A 20493-nucleotide genomic window follows, 5' to 3' on the forward strand; every position below is an offset into this window, starting at 1 on the left:
CTGCAGGACTATTGGCATTCCTGGGGAAGGAGGAAATTGACACTGAGGGAGTTGGTGGGGTGGTTTGCGTGAGCTTGGTTACAAGAGGAAGGGATTTACTGGTCAGTGGACTGCTTCCGCTGTCACCCAAAGTTTTTGAACTTGTCACTGACTTATTATGAATGCGCTGCAGGTGACGTATAAGGGAGGATGTTCCGAGGTGGTTAACGTCCTTACCCCTACTTATTACAGCTTGACAAAGGGAACACACGGCTTGACACCTGTTGTCCGCATTTCTGTTGAAATACCTCCACACCGAAGAGCTGAATTTTTTTGTATTTTCACCAGGCATGTCAACGGCCATATTCCTCCCACGGACAACAGGTGTCTCCCCGGGTGCCTGACTTAAACAAACCACCTCACCATCAGAATCCTCCTGGTCAATTTCCTCCCCAGCGCCAGCAACACCCATATCCTCCTCATCCTGGTGTACTTCAACACTGACATCTTCAATCTGACTATCAGGAACTGGACTGCGGGTGCTCCTTCCAGCACTTGCAGGGGGTGTGCAAATGGTGGAAGGCGCATGCTCTTCACGTCCAGTGTTGGGAAGGTCAGGCATCGCAACCGACACAATTGGACTCTCCTTGTGGATTTGGGATTTCGAAGAACGCACAGTTCTTTGCGGTGCTACTGCTTTTGCCAGCTTGAGTCTTTTCATTTTTCTAGCGAGAGGCTGAGTGCCTCCATCCTCATGTGAAGCTGAACCACTAGCCATGAACATAGGCCAGGGCCTCAGCCGTTCCTTGCCACTCCGTGTGGTAAATGGCATATTGGCAAGTTTACGCTTCTCCTCCGACAATTTTATTTTAGGTTTTGGAGTCCTTTTTTTACTGATATTTGGTGTTTTGGATTTGACATGCTCTGTACTATGACATTGGGCATCGGCCTTGGCAGACGACGTTGCTGGCATTTCATCGTCTCGGCCATGACTAGTGGCAGCAGCTTCAGCACGAGGTGGAAGTGGATCTTGATCTTTCCCTAATTTTGGAACCTCAACATTTTTGTTCTCCATATTTTAATAGGCACAACTAAAAGGCACCTCAGGTAAACAATGGAGATGGATGGATACAAGTATACAATTATGGACGGACTGCCGAGTGCCGACACAGAGGTAGCTACAGCCGTGAACTACCGTACTGTACTGTGTCTGCTGCTAATATAGACTGGTTGATAAAGAGATGTAGTAGTATGTATGTATAAAGAAGAAAGAAAAAAAAACCACGGGTAGGTGGTATACAATTATGGACGGACTGCCGAGTGCCGACACAGAGGTAGCTACAGCCGTGAACTACCGTACTGTGTCTGCTGCTAATATAGACTGGTTGATAAAGAGATGTAGTAGTATGTATGTATAAAGAAGAAAGAAAAAAAAACCACGGGTAGGTGGTATACAATTATGGACGGACTGCCGAGTGCCGACACATAGGTAGCTACAGCCGTGAACTACCGTACTGTACTGTGTCTGCTGCTAATATAGACTGGTTGATAAAGAGATGTAGTAGTATGTATGTATAAAGAAGAAAGAAAAAAAAACCACGGGTAGGTGGTATACAATTATGGACGGACTGCCGAGTGCCGACACAGAGGTAGCTACAGCCGTGAACTACCGTACTGTACTGTGTCTGCTGCTAATATAGACTGGTTGATAAAGAGATGTAGTAGTATGTATGTATAAAGAAGAAAGAAAAAAAAACCACGGGTAGGTGGTATACAATTATGGACGGACTGCCGAGTGCCGACACAGAGGTAGCTACAGCCGTGAACTACCGTACTGTACTGTGTCTGCTGCTAATATAGACTGGTTGATAAAGAGATGTAGTAGTATGTATGTATAAAGAAGAAAGAAAAAAAAACCTCGGGTAGGTGGTATACAATTATGGACGGACTGCCGAGTGCCGACACAGAGGTAGCTACAGCCGTGGACTACCGTACTGTACTGTGTCTGCTGCTAATATAGACTGGTTGATAAAGAGATGTAGTAGTATGTATGTATAAAGAAGAAAGAAAAAAAAACCACGGGTAGGTGGTATACAATTATGGACGGACTGCCGAGTGCCGACACAGAGGTAGCTACAGCCGTGAACTACCGTACTGTACTGTGTCTGCTGCTAATATAGACTGGTTGATAAAGAGATGTAGTAGTATGTATGTATAAAGAAGAAAGAAAAAAAAACCACGGGTAGGTGGTATACAATTATGGACGGACTGCCGAGTGCCGACACAGAGGTAGCTACAGCCGTGAACTACCGTACTGTACTGTGTCTGCTGCTAATATAGACTGGTTGATAAAGAGATGTAGTAGTATGTATGTATAAAGAAGAAAGAAAAAAAAACCTCGGGTAGGTGGTATACAATTATGGACGGACTGCCGAGTGCCGACACAGAGGTAGCTACAGCCGTGGACTACCGTACTGTACTGTGTCTGCTGCTAATATAGACTGGTTGATAAAGAGATGTAGTAGTATGTATGTATAAAGAAGAAAGAAAAAAAAACCACGGGTAGGTGGTATACAATTATGGACGGACTGCCGAGTGCCGACACAGAGGTAGCTACAGCCGTGAACTACCGTACTGTGTCTGCTGCTAATATAGACTGGTTGATAAAGAGATGTAGTAGTATGTATGTATAAAGAAGAAAGAAAAAAAAACCACGGGTAGGTGGTATACAATTATGGACGGACTGCCGAGTGCCGACACAGAGGTAGCTACAGCCGTGAACTACCGTACTGTGTCTGCTGCTAATATAGACTGGTTGATAAAGAGATGTAGTAGTATGTATGTATAAAGAAGAAAGAAAAAAAAACCACGGGTAGGTGGTATACAATTATGGACGGACTGCCGAGTGCCGACACAGAGGTAGCTACAGCCGTGAACTACCATACTGTACTGTGTCTGCTGCTAATATAGACTGGTTGATAAAGAGATGTAGTAGTATGTATGTATAAAGAAGAAAGAAAAAAAAAACCACGGGTAGGTGGTATACAATTATGGACGGTCTGCCGAGTGCCGACACAGAGGTAGCTACAGCCGTGAACTACCGTACTGTACTGTGTCTGCTGCTAATATAGACTGGTTGATAAAGAGATGTAGTAGTATGTATGTATAAAGAAGAAAGAAAAAAAAACCACGGGTAGGTGGTATACAATTATGGACGGACTGCCGAGTGCCGACACAGAGGTAGCTACAGCCGTGAACTACCGTACTGTGTCTGCTGCTAATATAGACTGGTTGATAAAGAGATGTAGTAGTATGTATGTATAAAGAAGAAAGAAAAAAAAACCACGGGTAGGTGGTATACAATTATGGACGGACTGCCGAGTGCCGACACAGAGGTAGCTACAGCCGTGAACTACCGTACTGTACTGTGTCTGCTGCTAATATAGACTGGTTGATAAAGAGATGTAGTAGTATGTATGTATAAAGAATAAAGAAAAAAAAACCACGGGTAGGTGGTATACAATTATGGACGGACTGCCGAGTGCCGACACAGAGGTAGCTACAGCCGTGAACTACCGTACTGTGTCTGCTGCTAATATAGACTGGTTGATAAAGAGATGTAGTAGTATGTATGTATAAAGAAGAAAGAAAAAAAAACCACGGGTAGGTGGTATACAATTATGGACGGACTGCCGAGTGCCGACACAGAGGTAGCTACAGCCGTGAACTACCGTACTGTACTGTGTCTGCTGCTAATATAGACTGGTTGATAAAGAGATGTAGTAGTATGTATGTATAAAGAAGAAAGAAAAAAAAACCACGGGTAGGTGGTATACAATTATGGACGGACTGCCGAGTGCCGACACAGAGGTAGCTACAGCCGTGAACTACCGTACTGTGTCTGCTGCTAATATAGACTGGTTGATAAAGAGATGTAGTAGTATGTATGTATAAAGAAGAAAGAAAAAAAAACCTCGGGTAGGTGGTATACAATTATGGACGGACTGCCGAGTGCCGACACAGAGGTAGCTACAGCTGTGAACTACCGTACTGTGTCTGCTGCGACTGGATGATAAATAATGATATAAAAAATATATATATATCACTACTGCAGCCGGACAGGTATATATTATATAATGACGGACCTGCTGGACACTGTCTGTCAGCAGAATGAGTTTTTTATAGAATAAAAAAAAAAACACCACACAAGTGAAGTCACACGACGAGTGTTTAACTTTTTCAGGCAATCACACAATATAGTATACTACTAACTATACTGGTGGTCAGTGTGGTCAGGTCACTGGTCAGTCACACTGGCAGTGGCACTCCTGCAGCAAAAGTGTGCACTGTTTAATTTTAATATAATATGTACTCCTGGCTCCTGCTATAACCTATAACTATTAACTGGCACTGCAGTGCTCCCCAGTCTCCCCCACAATTATAAGCTGTGTGAGCTGAGCACAGTCAGATATATATACATAGATGATGCAGCACACTGGGCTGAGCAGTGCACACAGATATGGTATGTGACTGAGTCACTGTGTGTATCGTTTTTTTCAGGCAGAGAACGGATATATTAAATAAAACTGCACTGTCTGGTGGTCACTGTGGTCAGTCACTAGTAAACTCTGCACTCTCTACACTTCTACAGTACTCCTAAGCTCCAGTAAATCAGGTCAATCTCTCTCTCTCTCTCTCTCTCTCTCTTCTAATCTAAATGGAGAGGACGCCAGCCACGTCCTCTCCCTATCAATCTCAATGCACGTGTGAAAATGGCGGCGACGCGCGGCTCCTTATATAGAATCCGAGTCTCGCGAGAATCCGACAGCGTCATGATGACGTTCGGGCGCGCTCGGGTTAACCGAGCAAGGCGGGAAGATCCGAGTCGCTCGGACCCGTGAAAAAAAACATGAAGTTCGTGCGGGTTCGGATTCAGAGAAACCGAACCCGCTCATCTCTAGTAAAAAGGGGAAAAGGGGGTAGGCTCCCCTTGTTCGGCCCGTCCCAGAGAGAAAAGGTGAATAGGGCATAGGCCCCTAGTTTTTTTAGGGTCAGCCAGACAGTTCAAGTAAGGGGATAGGTTCCCTAGAGCCCCACGTTCCCGTAAAGTGATTCCCACTCTCTCCTAGGGTGTTGTGTAGGATTTTTGCTAATGTGTTAATGTTTAAGTGCATTTCAGGCTGACAGTATAATACAGAGGTTTGGTTAGAGGTGTTGGATGAATTGGTGGAATTACTAATTGCTATGCTGCTACTGCCGGGCATTATTTATTACTGACTGTGTTATGCAAGCTCCGCCCAGCAGTGCCTGATAAAGCTGATATACCTGTTCCCGCAACTCACCTATCTAATTGCCATTGCTGGTTATACGAGACTGTGTTATATAGAGACGCCAGCTTGCTACCTGTTCCCGCAACTCACCTGCCTAATAGGCCCTACACACTGGGCGATAATACTGAAAGATATGAACGATCTCGTTCATTAATGAACGAGATACCGTTCATATCTTTGAGTGTGGAGGCACCAGCAATGAACGATGCGCGGCCCCACGCTCGTTCATTGCTGGTGCCCTGTCGCTTGTGCAGGCAGGCCAATATCACTGCCCCCCCGCCGCCGGGTCGCCGTCGGCCGTATCCGCCGTCGGGCAGCTCGGCGGCGGATCTATTAATGTGTAGGGCCCTTTAGTGTTATTGCTGGTTAGAAGAAATTGTGCTATGGTAAAGACAACGCCGGCTTATTTCAAGGTTTTCTTCTGTTGTACATTCCAACAGAGAGTTCCATGCCTAATTGTTACTTATTCTGTCACTGTCATTTTTAACATGTATTATTAAAATGGAGTTGGATCCTGTACCGTGTGTGGTCATTGTGTCTGAGGGGTAAAGCAGGTCTGCTTCTCTGATCATAACCGAACCTGAGTATCTTAGTACCCCACACTTAGTTTAAGCAGGGGTGTAGCGAGGGTGACTCCGGTGGAACGCAAGCTCCGGGCGGCCAAAAAGTTAGAGGGCGCGCTGCTCTAGAGTGTTGCGTAACGTGTATAAGGGGTACTACTGTGTGGTGTAATGTGAATAATGGACACTACACTGCAGAGTAATGTGAATTGGTACTATTCTGTGGCCACGCCCCTTCCCCATGAAGCCATGCCCCTTCGGCATGCACTGACCCTATTTTAAACATGGGGGGCACCCAAAGGACGCTTCTTCCCTGAGCTCCACAAGGTCTAGAACCCCGCCCCAGGGACTGGCTGGCAACTTTCAGCCTGGGGGGCAGACTCAAGCGAGTGGCCCAGCTTTTCACAGGGAATGCAATGCAAAAATGGCCCTGGAACACTTAAATTACACTGGCCCGGTGGGCAGATGGCACCGTGCCAACTTGCGCAGCAAGCCCCTGACTTAGGGTTTTTAAATATTCTTTCTTTTCAAATGTAACATGCCACCACATGTTGGCTAGGCCCCAAATTCAGTACAGGGGAGGGGGGCACCAAAACATACCCTTGCTCCGGGCACCATGGCGCCTAGCTACACCTCTGAGTTTAAGTTCCGGCACCGGATTTGTGGGCGTTACACACATCTGTACAGTCATTTCTACACCGGATACCTGTGTACCATAGTGGATCGCAGCCATCGGCTGGGTGAGCAGAAAACAGCCTGGTGTTATCTAGTACTGAAGCTGAGAATATGGCACTCACAGAATCAGCCAAAGAGGCCTTGTAGCTGAAGGAGACCTTGGGCAATATACAATAGCCTGCAAGATGCAGGCCGTTTGGGAATTTCTGCCAGGCTGACTTATTTTTAAAGCGACACTCAAATAACAAGGGAAAAGCAGGTTGGTTTGGCCGTGTAAATGACTGCCTCTTTAAAAATACGGGCAGTCTTGCTGAAATTCCCGAACAGCCTGCATCTCGCAGGCTATTGCATATTGCCCATTGTGTGTTCTGAGTCCAGGTAATCTCATCAGCCTAGCATATGGCAATAAGGGGTCAATGGAGCCACAGTGGTCACTCTAAGCCAGGCATGTCCAAACTGCGGCCCTCCAGCTGTTGTGAAACTACATATCCCAGCATGCCCTGACACCGTTTTGCTGTCAGGGAATGCTAAAGCTGTGTCAGGGCATGCTGGGATGTGTAGTTTCTCAACAGCTGGAGGGCCGCAGTTTGGCAATGCCTGCTCTAAGCAGATTGCACATTTCAGAAGAGAGTTGACAGGTAGCACTATGGTAAGTAGTGTGAGATCAGGAGTTAGTGAGGAGCATACTGCTGCTATGTTAACCAAAGGGTTGACGTCACATGCGCCTCTCTACAAAATTGTGGCCTGACGTATATGAATTATGGATGAGTTACGCGTTATACCCTCTTGTGTTTTGCAGCATTGGAGCAACTCCAGGAGTCTGAGAAAGTGACGGAAGAACATAGCGCTGGCCCGGGACATATACGCACACATTGGTCTCCTAACACACTAGATGGGCAGATTTAGGGGGAAATGTACTAAGCTTTGGAGAGTGATAAAATGGAGGGAGATAAAGTTCCAACCAATCAGCTCCTAACTGTCATGTTACAGACTCCAGTAGGTAGGCTGACCATATTATCCCTTTTACCTGGGACGCTCGTGGATTACACAGGTTCTGTGGCTGATTAAGAACAGGTGGAATGTGGGCTTGAAGTTAGCCAGCCCCAGAACCTGTGTAATTCATGAGCGTCCCAGGTGAGAGCGATAATATGGTCAGCCTACAGTATGTGATCAATAATGTTGTAAGATTTAAAACTGTGTTCATTAAATAAGAACAAACATGTCCACAGAGAGAGTATATCTATGTATACACACACACATTATATATACTTATTTTATTGTCCTACAACTAGAACATGAATTATATCCAGCATTCTCTGTTTGGTGAGAAGAGTCAGGTGTGTGTGATCATTACCTGCCCCAGGTGGGGGTATTAGCAGCTGAGGGGGAGGGGTATAAAGCACTGATCCCTGCACTCCTGGCTTTGTGCTGTTTGTCCTGTAGGCAGAATGGGGTTGTGTGTGAGGTGGAGTTGGCTGCTGCTGGTGGCTCTGGTTTATGACTCAGCATTTGCTAGTGCTGGGGAGCGTGTCTTGGTTAGACGCCAGTCTGACAGTTGGTGGAGGAATCACCAGCACTCTGTGCAGGGTTCTCTTAGAGGGTCTCCCAGAGGGGTTGCTCAGCCAGTGTCTGGCCTGGGGTCTTCCAGATGGGTTGCTCAGCCGGTGTCTGGCCTGGGGTCTTCCAGATGGGGTGCTCAGCCTGTATCAGGTTGGGGTTCACCTGTTAGGTATGATGGGGGAGCTGCTCAGTCTAGACAACTGGTACCACCCCAGTCCTCTCCTATCAGTTTGCAGTGTGGTGAGGACACTATGGTGGTGACTGTGATGAGAGACCTGTATGGGACTGGGAAGCTGGTGAAGGCCTCAGACCTTAGTCTGGGTCCCCAGCCCTGCTATCCTGGCTCCCAGAGCACTGATACCAGTGTGGTCTTTGAGATTGGCCTCCAGGACTGTGGGAATGGACTACAGGTAATGCTGATCTGTTGGATGTCTGTCTGGTTGCTGTCTCCTAGTGTCCCTGTCTTTTACTATGAATTGGTGGAGTAACTGGCACAGGGTTCCTGTATTCTACAAAACATCTGCCTATACTGTAACTGGTGCACCCTGAGTAGGTCTCATGAACCCTCCCTTACACAGGGCTCTGGTAACTACTGAGGCTTCTACTGTGCGCTGGACACCAGTGGGCAGTGAGCCTGAGTGTGACAGGTGTGCACTGATCGGTGAGCAGTATAGTCAGGCATGTTACTAGTGCACCTGTTTAGGTAATTAGCAGAAGGATCTGTGTTTGCTGACTTCTGCTCATGTGGCCAGGTCATAAAGTTAACCATTTATCCATAAACTTTGATGCATACTTGCCTACCTGACCCTCTCCATGAGGAAGAAAATGCTCTGTTCCTGGACTTTCCTGGTAATGTATGATTGCTATCACCTGTGGTCAAACACCTTTCTTATCAATTAACTAGCTCACCACAGGTGATGGCAACCATACATTACCAGGAAAGTCCAGGAACAGAGCATTTTCTCCCTCATGGAGAGGGTCAGGTAGGCAAGTATGCTTTGATGCTAGAAATAACGTGGGGTCTCCCTTTTTTTTTTTTTTTTTAAAGATTTCCTGTCTTGTACTTCCCTTACTGTGCCTCCTGGGCAGTGTGATATTGCACCAGTTGGGTATAGGCCAGGCTGGGGAACACACATGACGTGTCGGCGTGCTAGGGTACTTGTGTAATACTACAAAACATTGGGGAATAACCAACCCCCCCCCCCCCATAATTTTAGTGACCCAAGTTATTAAATTTGGCAAGTGTGCAGGACATAACCCCACAGGAATATTATCCCTGGGTTGTTGCAGGCACAAGTGTGTGGTGTATAGGATGTGGTTGGTTATAGATGGTCACCAGCAGGAGTAGTGGTCACATGTTGGGCTTCCTAGTCATTGTTGCACCTTATCAGGAGACTAGTTTATGTAAGTGATTTTTGGGTCTCTTCTGAATCTCCTCCAATGGCTCTACCAGATAACTCTAGCTATCGGGCTCTCTACCTGTATAAGAATACCTTCTGGCATTACAAGTATCTGCAGGATGGATGTTGGAGAAATGTCTCTGCTTTGTCCTACAGATGACTGCAGACTGGCTGATCTACACAACTGCCCTTACCTACAATCCGACGTCCCCCAGTGGTGTCCCCATCACCAGGACCAACAGTGCTGTGGTTCCCATCCAGTGTTTCTACCCCCGGTGAGTGTTTGACAGGTAGCTATGGGTTAGTTATGATATAAGTATCTTTGCTATGAGAGGATAACACTATAGTTGGTGGTCTCTCGGCGGGGGGGGGGGGGGGGAATGATAGTGGCCTTTGATGGCATACCACACACTGGGTAACCTCAACAGGCCTCTAGAATAAAGGGATGTCTAAGGTGATGGGACTATACACTCTTCAAGGGATAGTGCTGAGGTTGCATGAAGGTGGTGCTTCTTCTGTAATGGTTAACCAGGCCTCTGTGGCCACACCCATAAATATGGGCCCTTGACACTGCATTCCTCCCTCCCCCCACCCGGCGGGCCTTTCATGCTGCAATCTGACACTGCTTGGATCTGTAGCAGTAACCTCTAAATGCACCACCTCATGCTCATAGGAGGTTGGTTAAAACAGAATGAAGATGCTGAATTAGTCGCTGTTGCATGTATCATAAATGCGGTGGTAACACTGCTTCTATCTGCCTGTAATACTGGTCCATTGCTGGTGGGCTTTATTCTTTCATGTAGACATGGTAATGTGAGCAGCAATGCAATCAAGCCAACATGGGTTCCATTCAGTACCACTGTGTCCTCAGAAGAGAGGCTGTCCTTCTCCTTGCAGCTGATGATGGGTGAGTGAGGTGGGGGGTACAGTATGATGGTGCTGGGTCTGGTTAGGCCTCTTATAATCCTGATTCCTTCACAGATGACTGGAGTGCTCCCAGACCTTCCTCAGTCTTAGAGCTGGGGGACATGCTCTACATAGAGGCCTCTGTGGACACTGAGAACCACGTCCCTATGATGCTGTTTGTGGATAGCTGTGTGGCCACTCTGTCTCCTGATGTCCAGTCCACCCCTAATTATGCTATCATTGCTTACAATGGGTATGTTCCACAGGTTACTGTTCAGGCTGATCTGATGGTCCCTCTACCTTTTGGCTATAACTAATGTGTTCTATAGGTGCCTGATGGATGGTCAGCAAGAAGATTCCTCTTCCGCCTTCATATCCCCAAGACCTGAGCCAGACAAACTCCGGTTCATGGTTGATGCTTTCCGGTTCACTGGGATGGATGTGTCTCTGGTGAGGGCTGGAGATGCCTATACCTCTTCAATAGGAGAGAATGTTGACTATGTGCCTCTTTGCTGTATACATCTAGACCTATTGTCTTTCCTTTGTCATGAGCTGTTTATCCTCTCCCTCCCCCAGATATATATTACTTGTACTCTGAGAGCTGCTGCAGCCACTCAGGTTCCTGATCCCACGAACAAGGCCTGTTCCTACGTGAAGGCATCTAGCAGGTGAGGATGTTCAACTGTAGCTTCTACAACTTCTATAGATTAGAGCAGGCAAGAATAGTGTTATACCACGGCTAAAGCAGAATGTAACTGTACAGCAGTAAGTGACACTCTGCAAACTTAACTTATATTGACAGCTTTAGTCTGGATATCACTAGAGATGTCTACTTCATGATGAGACTATACAGCATATAGCATCAGTCTTCATACCTCAGTCAGTTGAAAAAGTATGAGACCCTACCGCCACTATCTCCACTGTATGAGAGGAGTCGGTCCATACAGTTCATTGACTCTGTACAGCAGGAATGAAGAGTAGCTCTCAATAACATCTGTCTCCTTAGATGGACAGCTGTAGATGGCTCCAATACTATCTGCCAATGCTGTGACACAAAGAACTGTGCTGGTACATCCAGGAGACTGTTATTGCCAGTTGGAAGACCAAGAATAATTGGCAAAAGAGAGATTGCTGATGGTGAGTTCCAGACCTTACTCTTGAGGTTCTCCTAGTTAATGTTGGGTAGGCAGCTATTGTATAATTGGATCACAGGAATGGGCCTTGTATAGGTCTGATCATTCCTGGCCCTAGGTGGGGGTGAGGGGTCTAGTTGTAAAATGTGTAAATCGGCAGTAAGTCTGTTTAGCCTGTGGGGGTGCAGAGGTGTTGTGTAGTCAAGGGGCTATACTGATTAAAGGGGGGTATATTGAGTGGCTATAGGTGACTAGCAGCCAACATAGATGATATGTAACATTATGAGACATGGACGTTAACAGAAGCTGCTGTTCTTCCCTGCAGGACCATCTACAGGAGAACATGGATCAGTGACTTTGGGTCCTCTGCTGGTGGTTGGAACAGGAGATGTCCAGGCTTCCAGAATGACCATAGAGTCTGGGCATCTGGAACAGTGGATTCTGGTGGCCATTGTGTCTGTCAGCTTGGTTGTATTGCTTGGCTTTCTTACTCTAGTTGTGAAACGCTTAATGCATACACATGCTCTTGTACAGGATGCAGAGAAATAAAATGCTTCATTACCACCTTATTCTTGGGCCAATATGTTCTGGCAAACTCAAAACAAGTTATACAAACAAAAACGAATGTTTCCGCACCGGTATAGTATGACCTAATCCCCATATAACATATTAATATAGGGATCTAGATATCTACCTGAGGGGACGTGCTACCTGCTACCTAAAAGGTCGATATTTAATCAAAAAAGAAAAAGAAAAAGGGTAGCGTTGTGGTGCACAAGGTCATAAATTGGCTGTTTATTAATGAATTAAAATGTAACTTTTATTAGTAATTTAGAATAAAATAAACTCCCCACCAATCAACAAAAAGGCGAAATATTAAACTAAAAGATAGTAAGAAATGAAATATTAAAAACTGGCGCTGAGACACCTGATATTGCTCCTATAGTACTAAATGATTGATCCAAATATCAATGTTAGTATTGTGTAGTGGTGTGTAAATCATCACCTACTAAATATAAATGTTAGTCTCACGAAGTGGTGTATAAATTATCACCACTGTAAATATAGTGATCCTCTAACACCGATCGAAACAGAAATAAAGGACGTTCCTCCTATATTTGTTATATCATTCGGGGGTGGTGAATAGATTTTACAAATATCCCTGAGTAATAGACTTGAATACTATGTCTCCCTCATACACTGTTGCAAAATTATGTTCTGCTAGACTCTCCACCATCTGAGAGTGGCAGAATGAATCACTAGAGATAGAATGTAACAAGTGAACTAAACATTCTTTTTACTATGAAATGCTGTGAAACGGAGCAGAGTCTGTTTGGGTGATTGTTCACACTGCCTGGATGAATGGTGCACTCTAGGGTAACAGAATAATTAATAGGTATGATCACTAAATCTTTCCTCTATATACTCCTAGAGTATATAATAGATTTGCAAAATGAGTTCTCCACACATCTCGCTGAAGCGATAATTGCTCATCTGCACAGTCTTATAGGCAGTAATTAATTTCTCACAGTCAATAAAATTAAAGATGACATGTATTTCATAACAGGGGTCTAAACGTTTATATCCACAATCAAGTAGTGTCTCTTTATGTGGTGAGCTGATAGCAGTCTGCTGGGTTCACGTTAGCCGTGTTAAATAGAACGGCATTACATAGTCCCCATCTGCACGATGTTGCTGGCAGGTATAAATCACTCAGTGAGAGAGATAACACATGTCTCGTGTTTAAGGAGGCAGTGTTATATTGTATTTAAGGAGGCAGTGTTATATTTCCCTGTTCACACTGCCTAAATGTATATTCCTATTAGCGTATTATGCTGTGAACTAATATAGAATTCTGGAGATTGTGTTTATAAGCTTAGAAGATGACAGAATATTTAATAGGTATAATTTACTGATGATTTGACCAATTATTCTTTCCTCTCTATATTGCTAATATCTATAATGAAATTGCAAAGTGAGTCCTAAACACATCTCATGAGGCAATAGCTTCTCATCTGCACAGTGTTATAGGCAGTATTTATTTCATCACAGTCGGTAAAAATGAGGGATGACATGTATTCAATATTGGAGACCTAAGCATTTGCACCCGCAATTAACAATGTTTCTTTGTGTGTTAAGCTAATAGCAGTCTGCTGAGTTCACACAAGCCGTACTGAGTGAGACGGCATTAAGCAGTCCTGATCTGCACGATGTTGCAGACAAATATAAATCTCTGACAATAAGAGAGATATCATGTGTCTCTTGTTGAAGGAGGCAGTGTTATATTTAATTAACGCTTGCACCTCAGGTTCGATCACTTCAATTAAACTAACATATACAGTAAACACAATATCATTAGGAGCATATCTCGGGCCGTCAGCGCCTTACTCCAAGGCGCATTTCGCCCGTGGCTTAATCATGGAGCCACGGGCGAAATGCGCCTTGGAGTAAGGCGCTGACGGCCCGAGATATGCTCCTAATGATATTGTGTTTACTGTATATGTTAGTTTAATTGAAGTGATCGAACCTGAGGTGCAAGCGTTAATTAAATATAACACTGCCTCCTTCAACAAGAGACACATGATATCTCTCTTATTGTCAGAGATTTATATTTGTCTGCAACATCGTGCAGATCAGGACTGCTTAATGCCGTCTCACTCAGTACGGCTTGTGTGAACTCAGCAGACTGCTATTAGCTTAACACACAAAGAAACATTGTTAATTGCGGGTGCAAATGCTTAGGTCTCCAATATTGAATACATGTCATCCCTCATTTTTACCGACTGTGATGAAATAAATACTGCCTATAACACTGTGCAGATGAGAAGCTATTGCCTCATGAGATGTGTTTAGGACTCACTTTGCAATTTCATTATAGATATTAGCAATATAGAGAGGAAAGAATAATTGGTCAAATCATCAGTAAATTATACCTATTAAATATTCTGTCATCTTCTAAGCTTATAAACACAATCTCCAGAATTCTATATTAGTTCACAGCATAATACGCTAATAGGAATATACATTTAGGCAGTGTGAACAGGGAAATATAACACTGCCTCCTTAAATACAATATAACACTGCCTCCTTAAACACGAGACATGTGTTATCTCTCTCACTGTGAGTGATTTATACCTGCCAGCAACATCGTGCAGATGGGGACTATGTAATGCCGTTCTATTTAACACGGCTAACGTGAACCCAGCAGACTGCTATCAGCTCACCACATAAAGAGACACTACTTGATTGTGGATATAAACGTTTAGACCCCTGTTATGAAATACATGTCATCTTTAATTTTATTGACTGTGAGAAATTAATTACTGCCTATAAGACTGTGCAGATGAGCAATTATCGCTTCAGCGAGATGTGTGGAGAACTCATTTTGCAAATCTATTATATACTCTAGGAGTATATAGAGGAAAGATTTAGTGATCATACCTATTAATTATTCTGTTACCCTAGAGTGCACCATTCATCCAGGCAGTGTGAACAATCACCCAAACAGACACTGCTCCGTTTCACAGCATTTCATAGTAAAAAGAATGTTTAGTTCACTTGTTACATTCTATCTCTAGTGATTCATTCTGCCACTCTCAGATGGTGGAGAGTCTAGCAGAACATAATTTTGCAACAGTGTATGAGGGAGACATAGTATTCAAGTCTATTACTCAGGGATATTTGTAAAATCTATTCACCACCCCCGAATGATATAACAACATAAATATAGGAGGAACGTCCTTTATTTCTGTTTCGATCGGTGTTAGTTAGAGGATCACTATATTTACAGTGGTGATGATTTATACACCACTTCGTGAGACTAACATTTATATTTAGTAGGTGATAATTTACACACCATTACACAATACTAACATTGATATTTGGATCAATCATTTAGTACTATAGGAGCAATATCAGGTGTCTCAGCGCCAGTTTTTAATATTTCATTTCTTACTATCTTTTAGTTTTTAATATTTCGCCTTTTTGTTGATTGGTGGGGAGTTTATTTTATTCTAAATTACTAATAAAAGTTACGTTTTAATTCATTAATAAACAGCCAATTTATGACCTTGTGCACCACAACGCTACCCTTTTTCTTTTTTGATTAAACTCAAAACAAGCCAAACAAAATGGGTCAGACTTGTGTAATTGCTGTATAACCAGCAACAATACCAAGTTAGAAACTTAATGCAGGATAAAGTCGAAACAGGTGATCAGGTCACTTTCATTTCCTGAGCAATACAATATCTAACTTGGCTGTGTGTGTGGTATCTGTTGGGTCAATCCATTTGGGTGCAAGCTGCATCTGATTGAATTCCAAACTTGCAGGCTCCCCCACCCCCCCTGAGTTAAGAGGCTACTAGCTTTAACTTTATATAGCTTAAGGGACATAATTTGACCCAATCTTGATCTCAGATGGGATGTGAAGATTCACCCAAATCTGCAATGTGATCATTTACACACTGTAGGGATGTGTCTAATATAATATATTTAAAAAAAAAATCACAGGGGCTCTGCACTTGCTATATTAACTAACAATAATAAACAGTGTAGTTTTAGTCTTTGTTTTGAGCAATAATTTAAACCTGCAGCCCCTGGCAAGGGACCCTACTTCACTGCAGGTCCTACTGGTGGTGGTGTTTGGATTGCCATGCTGCCTTTTCTAGCCTCACTGCTATGTTCACTTCCAGCCAGGTGTGCATATTCCTGTTGTGCTCTCAGCACCAAGACCACACTGGGAGGCATTGGCAATCTACCTGCAGTGTAACCAACACATTGGTTTTGCTTCCATGGCACTTAATGAGACAAGGGCATTGCGCTTGGATTTCAAAGAAACTGTAGGCACTAGTCTTTGCTTGGCAAATGTTTATCTATAGACCTCCAGTGCTGGTTGAGGCAGACCACCAACACCTGATCACCATTCTCAACAACAATGTGGTGTGAAAAGGACTTCCATTCTGCTGATGCTAGGATACATATTCACCCCCTTTCTGTGTGCTTCAGCTATCTATTGCCTACCTGGGCAACCCAAAAAGTTTCTGGAAGATTTTTCTGCCTGGCTCCCTCACTACTTATCCTCTGACATCTCCACCATCATTATGGGTGATCTTCAGTATCTCTAACAGTCCACAATCTCCCCATGCCTCCAAACTTCTGTCTAACCTTCTCTTGGACTTTCCAAAGGGACTGACTCACCAGGAGGGCCACTTCCTTGATCTTGTATTCACCAGACTGTGCTCTGTTTCTGAACTCACTAACACTCCTCCTTTATCTCTCAGATCATAACCTTATCACCTGCATGCTCTCCTCCATTACTTCAATCTCAATGTCCCTGAAGTCTACTGAGCCATCTCTAACCTGCAGAAATATTAATGCTATTAATTTTCAAGAACTATATCTACCTCCACTGCTCTCACCAATTTCTGCATTCATCTCTCTTGAGACTGCTGTATCACATCTTAACCAAACTTTAGCAACAGCACTCGAAGTGGCTCCAGCTACTCATCCCACTCCACGTAGACTGAGATGTCAACCATGGCACTCTAATTACACAAGACACCTACAAGAACTCTCCCTTTAAAGTAGGATGTCGGTTGTGTAAATCTTGTAGTTCAAGTGACTTTCTCACATATAAGACCGTGTACCACTCTTATCGTAATGCCCTGGACACTGCCAAATATGTTTCCAGTCTCTCATCTCTACTCAATCCTGTAACACCAAGTGACTTTTATACATTTAAATTGTTACTTATCCCTTCATCACCAAACCCACCAGCCACTCTCTGTGACCAAGATCATGCTTCCTATTTCAAGGACAAGATTGACAAAATCCAAAATAAAAAGGTACAGTATACTCTTACACAGCCAGTGACCTGCTCAGTTCTCTTCCTAAACCCTCAAATGAAGATGAAATATCTGCACTCATCTCACTGGCCTATTCTATTACTTCTCCTCTATACCCTCAAATTAGAAGAAAAGAACCAACCTATGTTGGAAGGGTGCTATTAGGTCACTTTTCTAAAGTGTGAGCTGCTGCCTAGAATAGGTTAGTCAAGCCTATATAAATATAGCAATATAAAAGAGGAAAAGGAGGCAGCGCTAATCAAGGAAAAGATCGATTGTCGAATAATACTTACATTTAATAAAGTGATTAAAATTAATAGTGTACAATAGTTAAAATCTTTACACATGAAATGCACTTAAACTCAAACTCCTAGTCAATATGTGTTAAATTGTAAGGCTTGGACTGTTACCAAGCCACCGCAATTCTGGTGAGTATTCCCCAACTTGTATCCATCAGTGGGATCATTACTCCTCCCGCAGTGAAAGTAATATCTACCGTCCTAGGACTGCGCTGTAAGCCCCAAGAAAACAAAACTGCCCACTTGCAATTATTTACAGGTCATCTGTGAACTGTCAGGAACAGGTGAGTTGTGGTATGGTTTAACACACATTGACTAGGAGTTTGAGGTTTAAGTGCATTTCATGTGTAAAGATTAACTATTGAACTCTTAATTTTAATCACTTTATTAAATTTTGGGATTTGACAATCCATCTGTTCCTTGATTAGCGCTGCCTCACAAATTTAGTAAAGCTCTGTCTCCTGTGCTCATCCCAACATTAGCTATAATCTGTACTTTATCTCTGTCTACTGGTATCTTTCCTTCTCTATACAAGCATGCAGTGATTACTCCCATTCTGAAAAAACAAAACTCTGACCCTAACTCTCTCTGAAACTACTGTCCCATCTCTCAGCTCCCATGCTCCTCCAAGCTACTTGAGCGACTTGCCTACACTCGCCTCACACACTTTCTTAACTCGCACAGCTCACTGGACCCACTTCAGTCAGGATTTCGTGCCCAACACTCCAGAGACAGCACTGACTAAAGTAGTGAATGATCTGGTCACTGCGAAGTCTAAAGGCCATTACTCACTACTTATTCTTCTAGGTCACTCTGCTGCTTTTGACCACTCTCTTCTCATACAAACACTACAATCCCTAGGTCAGGCATGTCCAAACTGCGGCCCTCCAGCTGTTGAGAAACTACACATTCCAGCATGCCCTGACACAGCTTTAGCATTCTCTGACAGCAAAACTGTGTCAGGACATTCTGGGATATGTAGTTTCACAACAGTTGGAGGGCCGCAGTTTGGACATGCCTGCCCTAGGCCCTTCAGTGTCTGCTTCTCTGATTCTACCTCCTCTTCGCTACCTCTCTCAGTTGGAGTACCGCAGGGCTCAGTCTTAGGTCCTCTGCTTTTCTCTATCTATACCTCATCTCTTGGCAAACTGATCAGCTCTTTCTTATTTCAGTATCATCTGCATGTGGATGATACTCAAATCTACCTATCCTCCCCAGATTTGTCACCGTCTGTATTGGGCCGTGTCACTGATACCTTTCTGCCATTTCATCTTGGATGACGTCTCACCACCTCAAACTTAATATTTCCAAAACAGAATGAATTCTATTTCCACCGGCCAATAATTACCAACCTGATATCTCTATCACTGCTGATAACTCGGCAATCATCCCTACCCCACAAGCTCGCTGCCTAGGTGTCACTCTTGGCTCTGAACTGGCCTTTGTTCCCCACATTCAATCTGTCTCATATCATGTTACATGCATCTAAGAAACATATCCAAAATACAACCATATCTTACACAAGACACAGCAACAAAATCTCTGATCCATGCTCTCATTATCTCCCGCACTGATTATTGTAATAGTCTCCTGACTGGTCTTCCCAAACATGGGCTCTCACCACTACAATCCATTTTGAATGCAGCTGCGAGGCTAATCTTCCTCGCTAGACGTTCATCGTCTGCAGATCCGCTCTGTCAGTCCCTCCATTGGCTACTGGTATTCTACTGTATTAAATATAAAATACTTTTACTTACATAAAAGGCTGTTAGCCAAACTGCACCAACATACATCTCTTCACTCATCTCAAACTATCTCCCTAACCGACCTCTCCGCTCTACGTCTCTCATTCACACGTATTACTTGTTCCCACTCAAAATTAGAGATGAGCGGGTTCGGTTTCTCGGAAACCGAACCCCCCCGAACTTCACCCTTTTTACACGGGTCCGAGGCAGGTTCGAACCTTCCCGCCTTGCTCGGCTAACCCGAGCGCGCCCGAACGTCATCATCCCGCTGTCGGATTCTCGCGAGATTCGGATTCTATATAAGCAGCCGCGCGTCGCCGCATTTTTCACTCGTGCATTGGAGATGATAGGGAGAGGACGTGGCTGGCGTCCTCTCCGTTTATTGTTCAACTTGATTGCTTTATTGCGGGGAGGACTGGGGAGCAGCTGTTAGAAGGAGTACAGTGCAGAGTTTTGCTGATAAGTGACCACCAGTTTTTATCCGTTCTCTGCCGGAAAAAAACGCTCCATACCATATCTGTGCTCAGTGTGCTGCATAATATATCTGTGCTCACACTGCTTAATTGTGGGGACTGGGGAGCAGCTGTATTATATAGCAGGAGTACAGTGCAGAGTTTTGCTGACAGTGACCACCAGTATACGTTGTCTGCCTGAAAAACACTCAATATCTGTGCTCAGTGTGCTGCTTTATTGTGGGGACTGGGGACCACCAGTATAATTAATATTATATAGGAGGAGTACAGTGCAGAGTTTTGCTGACACAGTGACCACCAGTATACTATATATAGCAGTACGATACGGAAGGCCACTGCTTTGCCTACCTTTTGTGTCGTCATTAAGTATACTATCCATCTACATTCTATACCTGTGGTGCATTTTAGTTTTGCAGTTTGCTGACACAGTGACCACCAGTATACTATATATAGCAGTACGGTAGGCCACTGCTGTACCTACCTCTGTGTCGTCATCCATTAAGTATACTATCCATCTACATTCTATACCTGTGGTGCATTTTAGTTTTGCAGTTTGCTGACACAGTGACCACCAGTATACTATATATAGC

The 20493-nt window shown here is 44.0% G+C and overlaps 1 protein-coding gene across 1 annotated transcript; it reads left to right on the forward strand.

Annotated features, from left to right (window-relative positions):
• The first annotated feature begins 7963 nt into the window (after positions 1 to 7963).
• On the forward strand, positions 7964 to 12112 carry LOC134935922 (zona pellucida sperm-binding protein 3-like). Its single transcript, XM_063930776.1, has 8 exons — positions 7964 to 8514; positions 9661 to 9779; positions 10308 to 10411; positions 10486 to 10663; positions 10740 to 10860; positions 10987 to 11078; positions 11417 to 11547; positions 11869 to 12112. Exons 1-8 carry the CDS (start codon positions 7993 to 7995, stop codon positions 12090 to 12092), a joined length of 1491 nt encoding a protein of 496 aa, XP_063786846.1. The 5' UTR covers positions 7964 to 7992; the 3' UTR covers positions 12093 to 12112.
• The last annotated feature ends 8381 nt before the right edge of the window (positions 12113 to 20493 follow it).

Source organism: Pseudophryne corroboree, chromosome 6 (genome assembly GCF_028390025.1).
Source record: "Pseudophryne corroboree isolate aPseCor3 chromosome 6, aPseCor3.hap2, whole genome shotgun sequence".
Classification (NCBI taxonomy): Eukaryota; Metazoa; Chordata; class Amphibia; order Anura; family Myobatrachidae; genus Pseudophryne; species Pseudophryne corroboree.